The sequence below is a fragment of the Megalobrama amblycephala genome, linkage group LG12 (assembly GCF_018812025.1).
Source record: "Megalobrama amblycephala isolate DHTTF-2021 linkage group LG12, ASM1881202v1, whole genome shotgun sequence".
Classification (NCBI taxonomy): Eukaryota; Metazoa; Chordata; class Actinopteri; order Cypriniformes; family Xenocyprididae; genus Megalobrama; species Megalobrama amblycephala.
Window position 1 is genome coordinate 31,931,119 of NC_063055.1, and position 17,869 is coordinate 31,948,987.

Below are 17,869 nucleotides of genomic sequence, written 5' to 3' on the forward strand. Positions count from 1 at the left end.
ACAGACTGCAAGTGTTTAAAAATGAAAATAGCGATGGCTCTTGTCTCCGTGAATACAGTAAGAAACGATGGTAACTTTAACCACATTTAACAGTACATTAGCAACATGTTAACGAAACATTTAGAAAGACAATTCACAAATATCACTAAAAATATCATGTTATCATGGATCATGTCAGTTATTATTGCTCCATCTGCCATTATTTGCCATTGTCCTTGCTTGCTTACCTAGTCTGTTGATTCAGCTCTGCACAGATCCAGACGTTCTGCACTTGTCTAATGCCTTTCATAATGTTGGGAACATGGGCTGGCATATGCAAATATTGAGGGCGTACACCCCGACTGTCGGTGTTATGTTGAGATTTGCCTGTTCTTCGGAGGTCTTTTAAACAAATGAGATTTATATAAGAAGGAGGAAACAATGGAGTTTGAGACTCACTGTATGTCATTTCCATGTACTGAACTCTTGTTGTTTAACTATGCCGAGGTAAATTCAATTTTTGAATCTAGGGCACCTTTAAAGCCCGGGACACATCAAGCTGATGGTCGGCCATAGGGAAATGTTGAGCTGTTTTTGAGAGTCAGTCGGCTTAGTTTTTTCTGTGAGTTATGCACCGGTGGCTCTCATCAGATGCTCAAATCAAATCATGACGAGAAGTAAATGGAACTGACCATAGCAAACGTCAAAGTAAAGAGGAAAACGCACTACAGACAGTTGTCATTATTGTCATTTCATCTCATTTGAGCAGTGGATTATGTAAGGAATAACTGACAATGGCCCGTTGAATTATTAGAAAATAACGCACACCCGAGGTGGTAATAAGGCTGTGATGCGAAGCATTATTATATTCTAACAATTCAACGGCCCAGAGTTAGTTATTCTGTTTGTCAGGTTTTTGTCCTTAAAACACTCTTGTGTGTGTGACTAATTTCTTGTTCATCTCATCCTAAGCCTCTGTTGCAAATTCCAAAATGTCATTTCAGAGCTAGTTACAGAGGTTTTTAGTAACACTTCGGCAGCAGCATCTCTACTAATAGCGAAACAGTAAGTTTATCTACCCTCAAGAACTGCACCATTATTACCTTGCTGGGGAGAAGTGTCATCTGTGCATATGCATAATAAAATGTATTTTGTGGCAAAAACCATGACAATACTTTGTTGTTTTTATCCTGTTGTTTACTATATTTATTTGCTTGGTTGGTTGGTTGGTGTCGTTTAGTTTTTTTTCGCGGTTGTAGGCTGTAAGGTCCTTTTGAAATAACTGAATTCATTTGGTGAAGTGATATGGAACTGTAACGTGGTCAAGACCTGCCTATTACTACTTTGGCTGTGCGTTTGCCAGGAAATGATTGCACGCCTTAGAACGTTTGTGAACCAATCAGGTTCGAGCATTTAACAGCCCCATAGTATAATTTAATAATAACCAAGAGCTGACATGCCAGTGACAAATTGGCAGACATAATGGAAAAAGCTATACAATTCTGTTAAGAGTGAGACTGGTGTAAACAATAGTAAAGGCAAGCGCTGTTTGCTTTTCAACAACACATATCTAATGAGGGAAAACTGGTCAAGAAAAACAGTAGTCGACTCCAACAGCAGTCAAGCTAAGTAGGATTCGAGATGGTCCTCACTGAGCACGAGATCCAGGGGGTGAGGTTGGATCCAGATCCAACTCTTCTCACTTTCCTGTAGTAGACATGAAAGTGTTAATGGGTTTTTGCTTATGTCACGTGATCATGGTTGGGGTTCACAGGGTCATGTGTAAGAATGGGAATATAAGTCACCTGTTCACTGATTAATGGCAGGGAGAGGGGGTGAGCAGGGACGATGTATTTCTTTGTTGACCATAACTTTTTTACCATCCAGAAATACCAGTTATAATATAATGAATGCAATAAAATGAAAAAGCCTATCAGAAGTACTTTTGCCTCACCGATATTTCATTTATGCGTCATCAATGCAGTCCCTGTCTTAGTCTCTCAGCGGCTTAGAAAGGACATAGTAGCCGCTATATTTCCCAAGGGTGGTCATACACTGTGTGATTTCAGCAAGGTTACCAACTCACACTGTACGAGTAGATTGCATGCGATAAAGCCAAAGCACACAATTTATGTGCTCACGCTATGTGGTCCAATGGTCGAGCTGTGACTTGTCCCAAATCACTATTGAAAGCCTATAACTTTAAATAAAGTTAAAGTCCCTGTGAACCGGAAGTTGCAAAGGACTTTTCTCCAGTATTGTGACGTATTTCCAAGTGAAATGAAATATTGAATAGAGTGCAGATTTTTACTTTAGCGCTCCTCCTCTCCATATCTCACTCATACCAGACAAACGGTTGCAGAAGAGTGGTTTAGGTGTTTTCAAGCCGTCAAACTGACGTTATCAGCGAAGGAATGGCATTCCAGACCGGAAGTAACTTTTCAGATTTTGATTAAAGATAGACAAATTTTTTCTGTGTTTAACTTGCACGTATTCATTGTTTACCACAAGACTAGTAATATGCACTAACAAAGTAAATAAGGTCAATTTTGATTTCATGTGTACTTTAAAGTAAACCAAAAACGCCCTATTTTTTTGTGTGTGTGTGAAGCTACTATTCATAATGTATTTTTTCCAGTGTGCTGACTTTTCTTTGCCAATTTTCTTTGAATTAAGACTCTTAAGGGAAAATCGTGAATTTTAGCATGAGTTAGTGACTTTTCAAAAAGTTGCTAAAAGTTGCCAAATAAAATTTAAAAGTAGATACATTTATTGCTGTGTGCTTTTTGGAAGAAAAAAAAAATGACTAAGTTGGCACCACTGCTTTTATGTATGATTTATTTTCTATGCACTTTCTGTTTAGACAGGATGTGGACGGGACTTTTATTTTGGTCTGGTATTATGACATCATAAGGCTGCACCGCTCTTTGGCTAAACAGAGGTTTGAGTTTTTAAACGCTTAATTATTTGGCGTGTTTAAATTGATACAAATCGTTCAATCTACTCGTAGTTTTTACAAGTAATGTGAAATGAATGCATTTTGTGTGAGGTGCTGTGTGACGCTTTAAAGTTCATTTTTCAGTTGATAGTTGCCGTTTTCTCATTCAGTTTCTAAATCGTGACTTCAGGAATGATTATTTAATCATATTACACCCATTTTATTATATTTTTGTGTCTTAAACTCAACTACTAAGCGTTGCATTAACTGATAGTCTTGGTCCTAAAACGCTATTTTATTATTGTTATCTGTTTGTGATTAAAGTACGTTTATACGCGAGTAACAAATCAGGGTTGGATTTATATTTCTTTCTATTAGTTGTTTTCTTCATTTTAAACCTGGAAAATGTCCAAACATACAGGTACAAGAAACTCTGAAACAACTGAGATCAACACTGTTTTCAAGATGGCGTTTATTAAAGAAGAGACTGGAGACATTGCAGAACCATTCAGAGTGAAACAAACAGGTTGGTTTTCAAATGTTAACAGAGAACTTATTTTTTTTCCTCGTTAAAATGTTGACATTTAAGTAAATAAATTATAATTTTGAAAAGCCATGAAGGAGTCTGAACATATGAAGAATTAATGAAGAATATGAAGAATCCAGTCTCATATGAGTGCCACAATTAAAGCTGATTTGCCAAAAATATTTATAATTGTCTTAATGTCATTATCACCAAATCTGTTATAATGTCAAAAGCACCAAATCATTCACCATAATAGGCACTGTGGAATATGGGGTTAAATCCATGCTTTTTAAGAGATAAAAGTACATGTACAAGATGTAGAGCACTTAGTGTTGTTACGGTACCAAAGTTTAGGTAGTCTGTGCCAATACCAATTCAGTATATAGCAAAAACTATATTAGATTAAAATATGCAATTATTTTATTTATTTATTTTAAATTGAAATACATAAGTTATCAGTAAATAATACATTAAAGGGATAATTCACCCTCAAATGAAAATTAATTACATAAATTACTCACCCTGGTGTTGTTCTAATGCCATATTCCACTCTTTCTTTTATAAACCACAAAAGGAGAATAAAAAAAAGTCCTGCTCCCACTCGTCCATATAATGGCAGTGAATAGCGACCAGCATCAAGCTTTTTAAAAAAAAGACGTATCACAGAATGATCCCATGCGACACATGTTGTATATTCTGGTACTATACTATATTTTCAGAGTATACCATACTCTGGTGGTATTATATTAAATTTAAAGTATTAGTTAACGAAAATCCTGACTTTGGCCATTGGTCTTCAGTGCACGGCTATGCAACGTGCACGTTCATGTGTCTCTATTAGCGCCACAGTTCACTCCATCAAAAAAAAAGCACACAAGTTGTAAAATCTTCTAAAGTCTTAATTTCTCACAACTTGTGTGCTTTTTCTGGGCAAGACGAAATAAACTGTGGTGCTAATAGAGTCTCAAGAACGTGCACGTTACATTTTCGTGCACAGAACACAGATGCAAATTTTTTTATTTAATAAAACATTGATTTTCTAATTCATGTACAAAGCCAAACACTGGAATTGGAATGATCTACTGGTATCAACATTGTTGCCTTAAAAGGCTCTGAAAAAAAGTATCTCTGATTACAAACTGATTTAATTTATTGTTTGTAATTTTTATATTCCAAAGTCTGATGTAAAATCCTTGATATATTATTATGATTGGAAGTTGGTTGATCCTCTGTCATTCTCTACTGCAATCAGTGACTCCCCCTTTCTGCCTGTTTCTGTCTTTGCAGTGCAGAAGTCCCTCTTAATGTCTATGATGAAATTTCTTCTACTTTTTTGAATGAATATTCTCCTTAAAATCTATATATGTTCCATCCTCTTGCACTTATTCCTTGTTCAACACTGAGCTTAGGGCAATGAAAACCAAGGGCTGCCATCTAGAAAGGCTTTATAAGAAAACTCACCTTTCTGTTCACTCCTTGGTATATATACTGACACATTCAGCAGTATAGGGTAACTATATAAATAAAATATATATAAAGTATATAAAGCACTATATAAATAAAAATTATTATTATTATTAACCTTTAGCATGTTGAATACAAATATTTGTTTGATGTATGAAATTGGGGTTAACTTGTATTTTTCTTTTTTTACCATTCAGACCTGATGCCGCTTAAAGAAGAGAGTCGAGAACTGAATGAAATTAAAGATAAACAACATTATGAAAAACCTGATTGCATAAATGAAAAAAAACTTTGTTCAGAGCCTGAAAAGTCTTTCTCACAAAAAAGAGGTGAGGAGGCGGAAAGATCTAAAAGATCTTTGACCTGTCAACAGTGTGGAAAATCGTTCGTTACAGCACAAAACCTTAGAATTCACTTGAGAGTTCACACTGGAGAGAAGCCTTTCACATGTGATCAGTGTGGAAAAAGTTTCACACAAAACAATACCTTAAAGGATCACATGAGGATTCACACTGGAGAAAGACCTTTCTTGTTGTGGTGAGTGCGGAAAGGATTTTGCGCGTAAAATCTGCCTTGATGTCCACATGAGGATTCACTCAAGAGCGAAACGTTTTATATGTCATCAGTGTGGACAGAGTTTCACTGCTTTGAAACGCCTTAACAATCACATGATAATTCACTCCAGAAGGAAGCCCTTTAAATGTTACCAATGTGAAAAGGTGTTCAATTTTAAAAAAGGAGCTGAAGAGACACTTGGAGCAGTGTTTTATGTGCCATCAGTGTGGAAAGTGTTTAGAACATGAAGAATCCCTTAATAACCACATGGAACTTCACAATGCTGGAGAAAAGCCTTTCACTTGTTCTCAGTGTGGAAAGGGTTTCATAGATAAAGGATACTTCAATGCTCACATGAGAGTTCACAAAAGAGAGAACGATTTGAAATGTGATCAATGTGGAGAGATTTTTACAACAAATAAACTTCTTAAATTGCATAAAAATACTCACCCCGAAGAGCAGCAATTCCCTTGTCCTGAGTGTGAAATGAGTTTCACATCTAAAGAAAACCTTAAGACTCACAGGAGGATTCACACTGGACAGAGAGCTTACTCCTCGGAAGATTTTCTTACATAAAGGACACTTTAATTATAACATGAAAATTCAGAAAAGAGGAAACGATTTAAAGCTCTGGACACTTGCGGGTTGGTTGCGGTGGATGAGAGATAAATCGATGTGTTGATTTTAATAAAGACACTGAACCTGGTAAAGCACAAAGAACGTGTGTTACTCTTTTACTTTTGTTTTCAACAACAATGTAAATCTCTTTGGGGAAAACCAACCAAGGAAAACATGCCTAGAGCAACTCATAGTGGTCATTATACATTATTAGCAGAAAAAATTTTGATGTGTTCTCCAACATGATGGAAATATCAGGCACTAATTTGCAGATTCAAGCAGCAATGGAGGTAAAACAGACCAGAGAGAAATTTCAAAAAGGAGAATTTAAGAACTAAAGGAAAGAAAAGTACAGTGTTGGAGTGTTTTACTGAAATAGTTAACCAGGGCGGATTAAATGCTGGTAAGTGATATGTAACACTGTGAAGTGCTGCATATGGCAATAAACTAATGATATCCAGCCTTTGCCTGTGCTGAACATATTTAATTTCATATATATATATATATATATATATATATATGAAATTAAATATATATATATATATATATATATATATATATATATATATGAAATTAAATATATATATAGTCTTGCTGTTATCTATAAGCTAGTGTGTTCCCAAACAATGACAATTTGCTTTTAGAAGATATAAGCATTCAAATACAGTCCCTCACTTCCACCAATATGGATCAATGACATCACCCTTCACTTCAGCTTCTCATCAGATTTTCTGTCCAATCAAATGAACTCTAGAAACTAAAGCTTCCCACTCCTTATAAATAGACGCTGAAGCTGCGGCTAAAATCAGTCACTGATAGGGAACAATTAAGAAAGTGTATGCTTTCCATTGGGGCTAATGAAGTCTGGTTTCATGTTAGTGTCATGCGAACCGCCGCAGCGCCCACACAGTCTGCTATGGTCCAGAGACACAATAGCACAGAGTGAATCATATGCGTGAGTCGACGCATACCAGAAAATGTATCCGACCCATTTGAATTTTGCACAGTATGCTATATTTTAAAGCGATATTGAGGAGATTAGGAGGAAAAGTGGTCAGATTAAGAGGAAACTGCGACTTTACCGAGCCCAAGAGCTCTGGCCAAGCTGTGATATAAACAAAACGCTATTGGCTAGTTGAAAAAGGGGAGGAGCTAATTGATATGTCCCATCCTACCCTATCTTCCTGTTTCAGTGGAAATTACATCAACACTGAATAATGCTGCATTTTTCAAGGCACTTCAGTGTGCCTTTAAGTTTGAAGGAGTAAATCCATATCATGCTTAATGTAACTTTTTTGTCCTGACGCAAGGTGACGTCATAGCTTTTATCAGCGCTATTCTTTGGTGTCGGTTTGGTGTGATCCTAGCCTAAACTATCAATGGTGTAGATAGAGTTTTACAGAAAAGATACATCTTACAAGGCCACGTAAAGTTTCACCTTTCCACACTCGAAAGAGTTTCACACTTAAATCTGGAACACACCAAGCCGACGCCGACGAAATCGTGGTGACGATAGCAGACTGCGGGGTTGGCTCACGTCAGCAGCGTCAGCAATTTCAAAAAAAATTCACTCTGGCCATTTAACTGTGATCACTGTAATAATAATAAAAAATATATTTTGCCTTCAGACTTAGAGATAAACCTGAAAAGTCATGCAGGTGACAAATCCTGTTTGTGTTCTCTGTGTGGAAAGACTTTCAAATGGTTCTGCAATTTAAGATCGCACCAGAGATTTCTACGGACTCCGTAATTTAATAGGTAAGAGTGTCTAATAAGTATCTAATGACTAAGTACTAATATCTAATAATATGTACTAGTGTCTAATGAATATGTACTAGTATCTTTTTAAAAAGTACATGTAGCCTACCTAAAGAATAATCACTAGCTAATAAATAAGTACTCGATAGGATAGATACTGGTACGAAAAATAATTGTTAGGGATTAATGTTAAATTGGCTTGCCATAGCTTTTTTTTTTTTTTTTTTTTTTTAAATTGCTTTTCCACTTGGCATTCAATGTTGTAATAAAAAAGCATGTTCTATAGCTTAAAGTTCAGATCACTCCTGTATAACAGCATGAAAATAATTGTTGACTTTTATTCAGTGCCCTCAGTTGTCATCGGGGTATAAAGGGTTTCTGCACTAAAAGGTCAAAATTTTGCCTTTAGACAGAATCTAGCATTTCAGATATTGTGCTCACTCTATCATTAGTAGTTTTTATTTATTTTATTTTTTTTCAGCTGATAAGTATTTGTTTTTAAATACGTAATTCAATAATTCACTTTACATTTCCGCTACGAATGTCTTTGACATATTATTTGTATGTAGTCTTTATGTATGTACATTCCTTTACGCTTTCTGCGTTTTTAGGCAGTATTTGTGGACGGGACTTTTATTTTGGTCGGGTGTTCTGACATCACAAGGCTGGACCGTTCTTCTCTGGCTCAACAAAGGTTCGAGTTTTTATTTATTTGGTGCGTTTAAGTTGATACAAACCGTTAAATGCATTAATATTTTGTAAATGTGATATGCCTTGTAACGCTTTGCAGTTCAGTTTTCAGTAACTGCCGTTTTCTCTCTTGCCATTCAATTTTTCTTTTTCTAAATCGTGTCTTCAGTAATAATTATTTCATTAATCCCATTTTATTGTTTCATTTTTGTGCTTGAAAACTGAACTATAAGACGTTGCATGAAACCTGATAGTTTCTCTAGTAAATTGCTCGTTTATTATTGTTATTTGTCTGAGTAAAGCACATTCATACATGAGTAAAGATACATTTTGTTTTTATATTTTATATTTCTTTCCGTTGATTGTTTTCCTCATATTAAACATGACAAAATGTCCAAACATGCAGGAACAAGAACGTTTTCAAGATGGCATTTATAAAAGAGGAGACTGAAGATATATGTATTTCAGAACAATTCAGTCTGAAAAATGAAGATGCTGAAGATCATACAGGTTGGTTCATAAGCAATCTATTATTAATAATAAAATGTTGACCTTTAAACAAAGTGATAAAAATTCATACGAGACACCTAATTGTCTCAAATTCATATGTCAATATGTTCATATTGTCACCTAAATTCATATGAGACACCTAAAGCTGATGTATGTACGCAGAGTGGGTCACCTCATGATTGAATGATGTGAAGTGAAGTCCTCAGAGGTGTGTGTTTACATTGTGTTTAGATATTAAAAGCTGATGTTGACCTCTGGTCCTGAGTTGTAGCTCTTATCTGCTACTAATGTCCACTACAGTTTGACTCTAAAATTTAAGATCCAACACAAAACCACACTCTAAAAATGAATGTTCTTTAATTGTTCTTTACACATAGTTCTGTTTAGAACCATATCATCCTGCACTCTCAGAAAAAGGATAGGCTACAAAGGCTGTCAAAGGGCTACACTTTTTTTTAAAAAGTTACACTTTTGTACCTTTTATGGTTCTAACATGTACAATATGTACCTTTAAAGTAGCAATATGCACCGTGTAGGTACAAAGGTGTACCCTATGAATAGGTACCACAGTGACAGCTTTTCTTTTTTTCTGAGAGTGTGAGGAACCCTTTTAAGATGAAATGGAGATTTTGGGGTTCTTCTCACCTTTTTGTTTTTTTAAATCTGCAACTTTCAAAAACTTACTTCAAAGCAATCGCATTGATTTTCTGGAGCTTAACCATCTAACTACACTGGTCAACACTCTCAACAGGTACTTGATAATTTTCTTAAAATGTCTATACATTTTAAATTTCAAATTGTAACTGGTTTCCTAGAAAACATACTGTCATTTTTTTATCTTAGTTTTTAAACGGTACACGTAAGTGTGACAAGCTTGGTTCAGTTGATGATTCTTCTCTCCTCTTCTCCACTAAGCAAGTAAGTGACAGTGATACTGGATTTATGATCCATATTAGAGATTTTTCAGTTATTACTTGGGTTTATGCTTACAAATGCCCAGTCTACAAAAACATGAAATCTAATTCCTTGATATTTTATAATTTATTTTTCTTTTTAACATTACTAACTGTAATAACATTCACAACAGCTACTTTTGGCCTAATTGCTTTTACTTAAACAAATGGCAGAGTGTGACTCTAAACTCAGTTGTGTTTTTCTACCCAGACAGATCATGTCACACCCCACAACCTCATCATCTGCAGAGAGAAGCTGCCACTCACTCAATTACACCAAAATACACATAATGATGGACATAGAGACATCACAGAGGACTGTAAAGATATATCACTGGAACTACTTTACTTTGTGTTTCTATTTTTTTCTTTTTCTTTTTTTTTTTTTTTCTCTGCTTGAAGTAATCTACTTGAATTTGACTTTTTTTGAAAACAGCTATATTTGTGAAGAGGTACTTGAAAAGTGCTTGAATTATTGAAAACCTTTGTATATATGAATGAAATTAGTGTTTCAATTTTAAAATAAAAAGCACAAATACAATCTTTTCACGTAAAATTAATGCTGCAGCCCATCTGATATAGTGACTGAGCCATTTCGCATGGCTATGAGCATGATATTACTCATGTATTTTCAAGTATTATATATTCTTTATGTCAATCTTATATTCATGATTGAGGAATGAGGAAAGCAATATCTTTGTCACAGAATTATTTCAATTGTTAAGGGGATTTTCCTTGACTGGGACAGCGCTGGTCAATGGATTGATCTCTTTAAAGTGAATCATCAGATTCAGCTTCACCCCGTAGCCGCATTGCTCGTCAGTTGCGCCTTATAAGGTGTTGTTCAAAGTTAAAATAATTTCCTTGTTTACAACCTTGCTTTGTTCCATAATTAATCTACTAACTCACTCTTAAAGTCAGCCCCTTGCCACCACCTATAGGCATAACTATGTAACCTCTACTGAAGTTATAAACCCCCATTTACCGTTTCTCAATACCAAGTATGCCAACATTATAATATAAAATATTGTTTATTGAACAATAATAGCCATTATAAACTTTGTGTGTAATACATATTATTCAATAAGTTGTAATTTTGGTTGTGACGTTGTATTTTGGATACCTTATATGTGTAATTTGTGAAAAAAATATCTGATTGTAGTTCTTCAAACCCCAAAAAAATCCTTAAAATTCTTGGAAATTCATTTTATAGCATCTGTACAACACTGTAATCACTGTTGTTAGAGCATTGTCATTTTCCCCCTTCAATTTGTCAATAAAATTGGTGTCAATAAAAAAACAAAAAAAATAAAAAGTACCTAATTCAATCTTCATCAGGCAGATTTTTATAATAATAAATAATAATAATAAAATATTATTTAAAAAGTTCTTTATAACATTAAGGATTTATTTAGCACTTTCAAAGCATTGTTCTTTATGGAAACTTGTAAAATGGTTCTGGTATATAATACAAAAATCTGGTATATAATCCAAAAATGTAACTGTTGCAGGAATCTAGACTTGCATATTTGCATATTAATATAATATGACTGCTAATTAACCCAAAAAGAAATATGAAAAATTACTTAACTAGTTATATTCTATATCCCTTAATTATTACCCAATACCTAAACTTAACAACTACCTTACTAACTATTAATAAGCAGTAATTAGGAGTTTATTGAGGCAAACGTTGTAGATAAAAGTTAATAGTGAGAATTGGACCCTAATCTAAGTGTGGACCCTAATTTATTCACCCCCATGTCATACCAGATGTTTATGTCTTTCTTTCTTCAGTCGAAAAGAAATCAAGGTTTTTTTAAGGAAAACTTAAAATCCAGAATTTTTCTCCATGGACTTCAACAGGGTTCAAAAGGTTGAAAATCCAAATTGCAGTTTCAGTGCAGCTTCATAGGGCTCTACACAATCCAGAGGAATAAGGATCTTATCTAGTGAAACAATCTGTCATTTAAAAAAAAAAAAAAAAAAAAATTATATACTTTTTAAACCACAAATGCTCATCTTGCACTAGTTCTGCGATACGCTGCACATTATGTAATCATGTTGGAAAGGTCACGCGTGACATAGGCGCAAGTACCGCAGTAAGGTGAAAAACTCCATCTCATTTTCTCCTCCAACTTTAAAATCAAACAACATCGTTGTTTTTTCCTTTTTTTTTGTAAAAAAAACTTCCTTTTTTTTTGTAAAGGCCGTTGGACTTAGTCTTTCCAGGTTCGCTTTGTAAACACTTGCTCGGTACTTCCGTCTCCGCCACGTGTGACCTTTCCAACATGATTACGTAATGCGTGGTGCATTGCAGAGCTAGTGCAAGATGAGAATTTTTGGTTAAAAAGTACATAATTTTATTTTTTTATTTTTTTCAGAAATGACTTTCGCTAGATACGTCTCTTATTCCTCGGCTGGGATTGTGTAGAGTCCTTTAAAGCTGCATTGAAACTGTAATTTGGACCTTCAACCTGTTAGTAGCTGTTGAAGTCTACTATATGGAGAAATATTCTGGAACGTTTTCCTCAAAAACCTTAATTTCTTTTCAGCTGAAGAAAGAAAGACACAAACATATTGGATGACAAGGGGTGAGTAAATTGTAAGGAAATTTGAATTCTGAAGTGAACTAATCATTTAAAAATCGCAACCGGAGACTGCAACAACAGCAGACACCTGGGGCACGGTCAAGCTCAAACCGGTGCGCAACGTTTTGCTACGGTTTCCAGGTTGAAAGACATGTTTCCTGGAAACATGGTGTGCAACAGGTTTGAGATACGTTTTCTCTTGTTTGGTGGGTGTGTCAAAAATGTTAGCCCAATCAGCATCAACATGCATATAAACCACGCGGTATTAAAGAGACAGCTCGTAAATGTAATTAACAACAAAATAAATTCATAAGAGCAAGTATATTGTTTGCACATGTGTATTTACATTAATGGCAAAATAACTTAAACAATAAGAGCACAAGTATAGATCTGGAACTTCTTTAAGTCTGTCTAAATATCATTTAGGCCTATTTGCAATGTCTTCTGGTCCATATCCGAATGTGTGCTAGACACTGATTAATGTAACATAAAAATACTAGGCCTATACTATTTTGCTATTGTATTGTGGAGTGATATTTTCATAAACTTTCATAAACAAAGGCAAATGTTGTATCACAATAATTAGAAGTTTCCACAAATCCCTTCACTCGATTGGGATGTCCTCTTTTATTCTGGACAGCAGGGCAGTGACTGTAATATCGAGCGTATTTTGCAGTATTAAACACGTATTTATACCGATTTCATCAGGCTCCGAAAATTCTTCAAAAAGAACACAAAGAATGGCCTTCTCAGCTGCCATAGTTACATCTCTTGTGTCATCACAACGGGGTGTTCAACGCACCACCGTTTCCGTTTAAAAAACCTTTTGCAACGTTTTGTCGGGGCTGAACGCAGCCCTGCATTAACAAACGCTTGTGTGAGGGGGTTATGAGGCCACAACTTTAGTTTAAAACAATACAAAAACATTTTTATCAGTCATAACTAATGGAGAAAAATAGTGCAGGCACTGGACAAAGATGACACATTCTAGAGTGTGTGTTCATGCACACTATCAAATGGAATAAACACAGCAGCAGAATATGGTCGTCAGTCCTATATTTGAGTCGTTAATATGGTTACGTTCACGCAAAGTTCAGTTATTTACGGGAGTAACAACCGCATCCTATAACCGAACTCACACCTGTAAATTTTCAGGACAGCCACATTTTTGGAAAACGGAATGGAACAGGACTGGACAGCTAGATGTATGTCACGTCATACAGTGCAAGAGATCTGCTGTATGCTGCACAAACACGTGTCTACTGTGTGTTGCAGGTTTTCATGTGTGGTTTTGGTAACTTACAGCAACAGAGATATGAGCTGCTGTCGATTAATGAAGATTTGACTGATGAACTCGCAGCTTAATTGGACTCTTTTTGTGTCAAAAGTGATAAGACTTTTCAATTTTATGGAGTTTGGATGTCCTCATCTTTGATGGATGTCCTCATCTTTGATATTAAGTCATTGTCACTATGGTTACTGGTAAGAGAATGTGGGCTTGACTCCTGTAGCACTTTTGTACAGACTTCATACATTCGAAACTGCACGATATTGGAAAAATCTGACATTGTGATAATGTTTTTCTCTGATATATATTATGATATGAAACAAAAAATGACTTAAATAGCTCTTTTTGTAAATAATTAAACATTCTTTTGATTTGATTAATTCACAAATCATTCAAGATTGATTTGTGTGATCTTGTAGGGAATCTGCATAGAAAATAATAAGCAAATTACAAGCACAGATAAATACAACCTGAATTCCTGAAATGTTGGGACATTTTTAAAATTTGAATAAAATGAAAACTAAAAGACTTTCAAATCACATGAGCCAATATTTTATTCACAATAGAACATAGATAACATTACAAATGTTTAAACTGAGAAATTTTATCCACTAAATGAGCTCATTTCAAATTTGATGCCTGCTACAGGTCTCAAAAAAGTTGGCACGGGGGCAACAAATGGCTGAAAAAGAAATTGTGAAAAGATTCAGCTGGGAAAACATCTTGCAACTAATTAAGTTAATTGATATCAGGTCTGTAATATGATTAGCTATAAAAGGAATGTCTTAGAGAGGCACAGTCTCTCCAATCTGTGAAAGAGTGCATAAAAATATTGTGGAAAACAATGTTCCTTAACGTCAAATTGCAAAGGCTTTGCAAATCTCATCATCTACATTGCATAACATCATCAAAAGATTCAGAGAAACTGGAGAAATCTCTGTGCATAAGGGACAAGGGCGAAGACCTTTATTGGATTCCCGTGGTCTTCGGGCCCTCAGACAGCACTACATCACTCATCGGCATGATTGTGTCAATGACATTACTAAATGGGCCCAGGAATACTTGCAGAAACCACTGTCAGTAAACAAAATCTGCCGTGCCATCTGCAGATGCCAACTAAAGCTCTATCATGCAAAAAGGAAGCCAAATGTGAACATGGTCCAGAAGCACTGTCGTGTCCTGTGAGCCAAGGCTCATTTAAAATGGACTGTTTCAAAGTGGAAAGTGTTCTATGGTCAGACGAGTTCAAATTTGATATTCTTGTTGGAAATCATGGACGCCGTGTCCTCCGGGCTGTGTTCGTGTGTGTCTGTGCAGATATGTGTGCATTAGATTAAAAAAATGAATTACACTTTGGACTTTAGTTGCTCTTCAGGGGCAGTGCCTTAGAACTCTACCTCATGGTTTACTTCTTGGATGAGAGGTATTGTTGAATCATAGTTAAATATAACAATATTTGTGTGTGTGATCTGTCTTAGTCACTACATAATTAACCTTTAGCACAAAGGATAAAAATAACAGTTTGATGTTACTTTGTGCCATTAAACTGGGTTAACTTGTATTATTCTTTTATTTTACCATAGACCTGGTGGTAATGAAAGTGGAGAGTCAAGAACTGAATGAAATGGAGGAGGAAGATCATCATGGAGAAACACTTTGCTCACAGACTGAACAGGCGCCCTCACAAAAAAGAGCTCGGAAGACGGGTTCTAAAAAGTGTTACATCTGCCCTCAGTGTGGCAGGAATTTCACTTATGAAAAAAGCCTTAAAAAACATGAGGCAAATCACACTGGACAGTGCCCTTTCACCTGCCAACAGTGTGGGAACATTTTCACTACAAAAGGAAGCCTTAAAAACCACATGAGAGTTCACACTGGAGAGAAGCCTTACACATGTGATCAATGTGGAAAGAGTTACACACGAAGCAAGACCTTAAGGGATCACATGAGGATTCACACTGGAGAAAGGCCTTTCACATGTAATCAGTGTGGAAAAAGTTACATACGAAGCAAGACCTTAAGGGATCACATGAGGATTCACACTGGAGAAAGGCCTTACACATGCAATCAGTGTGGAAAGAGTTTCATACATAAAGTAACCCTTAATTTACACATGAGAATTCACTCAAGAGAGAACCATTTCATATGCCATCAGTGTGGAAAGAGTTTCAAAGACATAACACGCCTTAACAGGCATGTAATAATTCACTCTGGAGAGAAGCCCTTCAAATGCCACCAATGTGGAAAGGGGTTTCAAATAAGTAACAACCTTAAGGCACACATGAGATGTCATACTGAAGAGAAGCCTTTCAAGTGCCATCAATGTGGAAAGTGTTTAAAACATGAAACATCCCTTAACTACCACATGAGACTTCACACTGGAGAGAGGCCTTTCACCTGCCCTCAGTGTGGAAAGAGTTTCATTCTTGAAGGACAACTTAGTCGTCACATGAGATATATCCATACCGATGAGAAGCCTTTCGTGTGCCATTACTGTGGAAGGATTTGTGAAAGCAAATCAAACCTGAAGATTCACATACAAATTCACACTGGAGAAAAGCCTTTCTCCTGCCCTCAGTGTGGAAAGAGTTTCATACATAAAGGACTCCTTAATTATCACATGAAACTTCACACTGGAGAAAAGCCTTTCAGTTGCCATCTGTGTGGTATGGGTTTCAGATATAAGGGACTTCTTAATGGTCACATGAGAAGTGTGCACACCAATGAGAAGCCTTTTACCTGCCATCACTGTGGAAGGATTTGCGAAAGCAAATCAAAACTTCAGATTCACATGCGTATTCACACCGGAGAAAGGCCTTTCTCCTGCCCTTGTGGAAAAAGTTTCGCACTTAAAGGAAACCTTACGGCTCACATGAGACTTCACACTGGAGACAGGCCTTACATGTGTGTTCAGTGTGAGAAGAGTTTTGCTTATCTAAGACAGCTTAAAAGTCATTTGCAAACTCATTTTGGAGAGAAATCGCAGTGTTCTGAGTGTGGCAAGAGATTTGCAAAGATGAGCAATTTCAAAAATCATCTGCGCATTCACTCTGGACTAAGGCCATTCAATTGTAATCAGTGTAATAAAACATTTATTTTGCCTTCACACTTAGAGATACACCTGAAAATTCATGCAGACAAAAGACCCTATGTGTGCTGTCTGTGTAGAAAGAGTTTTAAATGGCTCTGTAATTTTAGATCGCATCGGAGATTTCATGTCCGTGGGAAACCTAATTCCAGAGCAAGCTACTTGAAACGAAAGAAACAAATCCATACTGGAGAAAAACCTGACATCGTAACAAGTGACTTTTGTGGGGGTCATGTAATGGCGCCTTAATTGTGTTAAACAAAGTTACTGCTTTTTGTCAGTGTTGTTGTGCTACAAAGTGTCATGTGGTGGAGGAGGTACTATATCACTGTTTTTCATTTTGTATCACAGAGTAAATAGTTTTACTTAGTCATGGCTCATCTGTAGGGGCAGGTGTGGCAGGGTCACCGTGATTTTGCCAAGTAAGACATGTTCCAGGATCAACATATTTTGTTGATCCTGGAACAACATTCCAGTCAGAAAATTTAGTCTTAACCCTATTCCTACTCCTAAACCTAATCCTACCCATAACTTATCCCTAAAATCAGAGGGGAAAGATAGGTGAATAACATTGATGTGGAAGCACCTAACCCTGGTTGCAAGCCTAAACTTGACATAAATGGTAAACTTGTTCCTTTAAATCTGATTGGTTGATTGGAATGTTGTTCCAGGATCAACAAAGATGTTGATCCAGGAACATGTCTTACTTGGCAAAATCATGGTGACTGGTGTGGCAGTGCCCCATTAAAACATTCATCCACTTGAAGAAATAGACGTTAGTTTAATCAATCCTAAATAACTCGTAAATGTGTTCATCATTCTGCAACAAATATTTTTCAGAATTTCTAGACTATTTTAAGTCATAAAGTGAGATGGATGTATTAAAATTTCATGTATGGCTTTAGTCTGCA

The 17,869-nt window shown here is 35.9% G+C and overlaps 1 protein-coding gene and 1 long non-coding RNA gene across 5 annotated transcripts; both read left to right on the forward strand.

Annotated features, from left to right (window-relative positions):
- The first annotated feature begins 399 nt into the window (after positions 1-399).
- Positions 400-6,179, forward strand: LOC125280250. Its single transcript, XR_007187566.1, has 3 exons — positions 400-2,920; positions 3,339-3,443; positions 5,105-6,179. It is a non-coding gene; the product is annotated as an uncharacterized LOC125280250 (long non-coding RNA).
- A 1,508-nt stretch (positions 6,180-7,687) lies between these two features.
- LOC125280246 (gastrula zinc finger protein XlCGF57.1-like) lies at positions 7,688-17,212 on the forward strand. Of its 4 annotated transcripts, XR_007187564.1 has the most exons (6): positions 7,704-7,838; positions 8,450-8,532; positions 8,935-9,038; positions 9,730-9,789; positions 9,882-9,956; positions 10,203-11,037. XR_007187564.1 is itself a non-coding variant. In XM_048210633.1 (4 exons), the coding sequence occupies exons 3-4, from the start codon at positions 8,954-8,956 to the stop codon at positions 17,205-17,207; spliced, it is 1,839 nt and encodes a 612-aa protein (XP_048066590.1). In that variant the 5' UTR covers positions 7,688-7,838; positions 8,450-8,532; positions 8,935-8,953; the 3' UTR covers positions 17,208-17,212. The 4 variants fall into 4 exon arrangements, 2 of the variants coding, with proteins under 2 accessions (XP_048066590.1, XP_048066591.1); XR_007187565.1 differs by lacking the exon at positions 9,730-9,789 and having other exon boundaries at positions 7,692-7,838; XM_048210633.1 differs by lacking the exons at positions 9,730-9,789; positions 9,882-9,956; positions 10,203-11,037 and adding an exon at positions 15,454-17,212 and having other exon boundaries at positions 7,688-7,838.
- Positions 17,213-17,869: the final 657 nt, after the last annotated feature.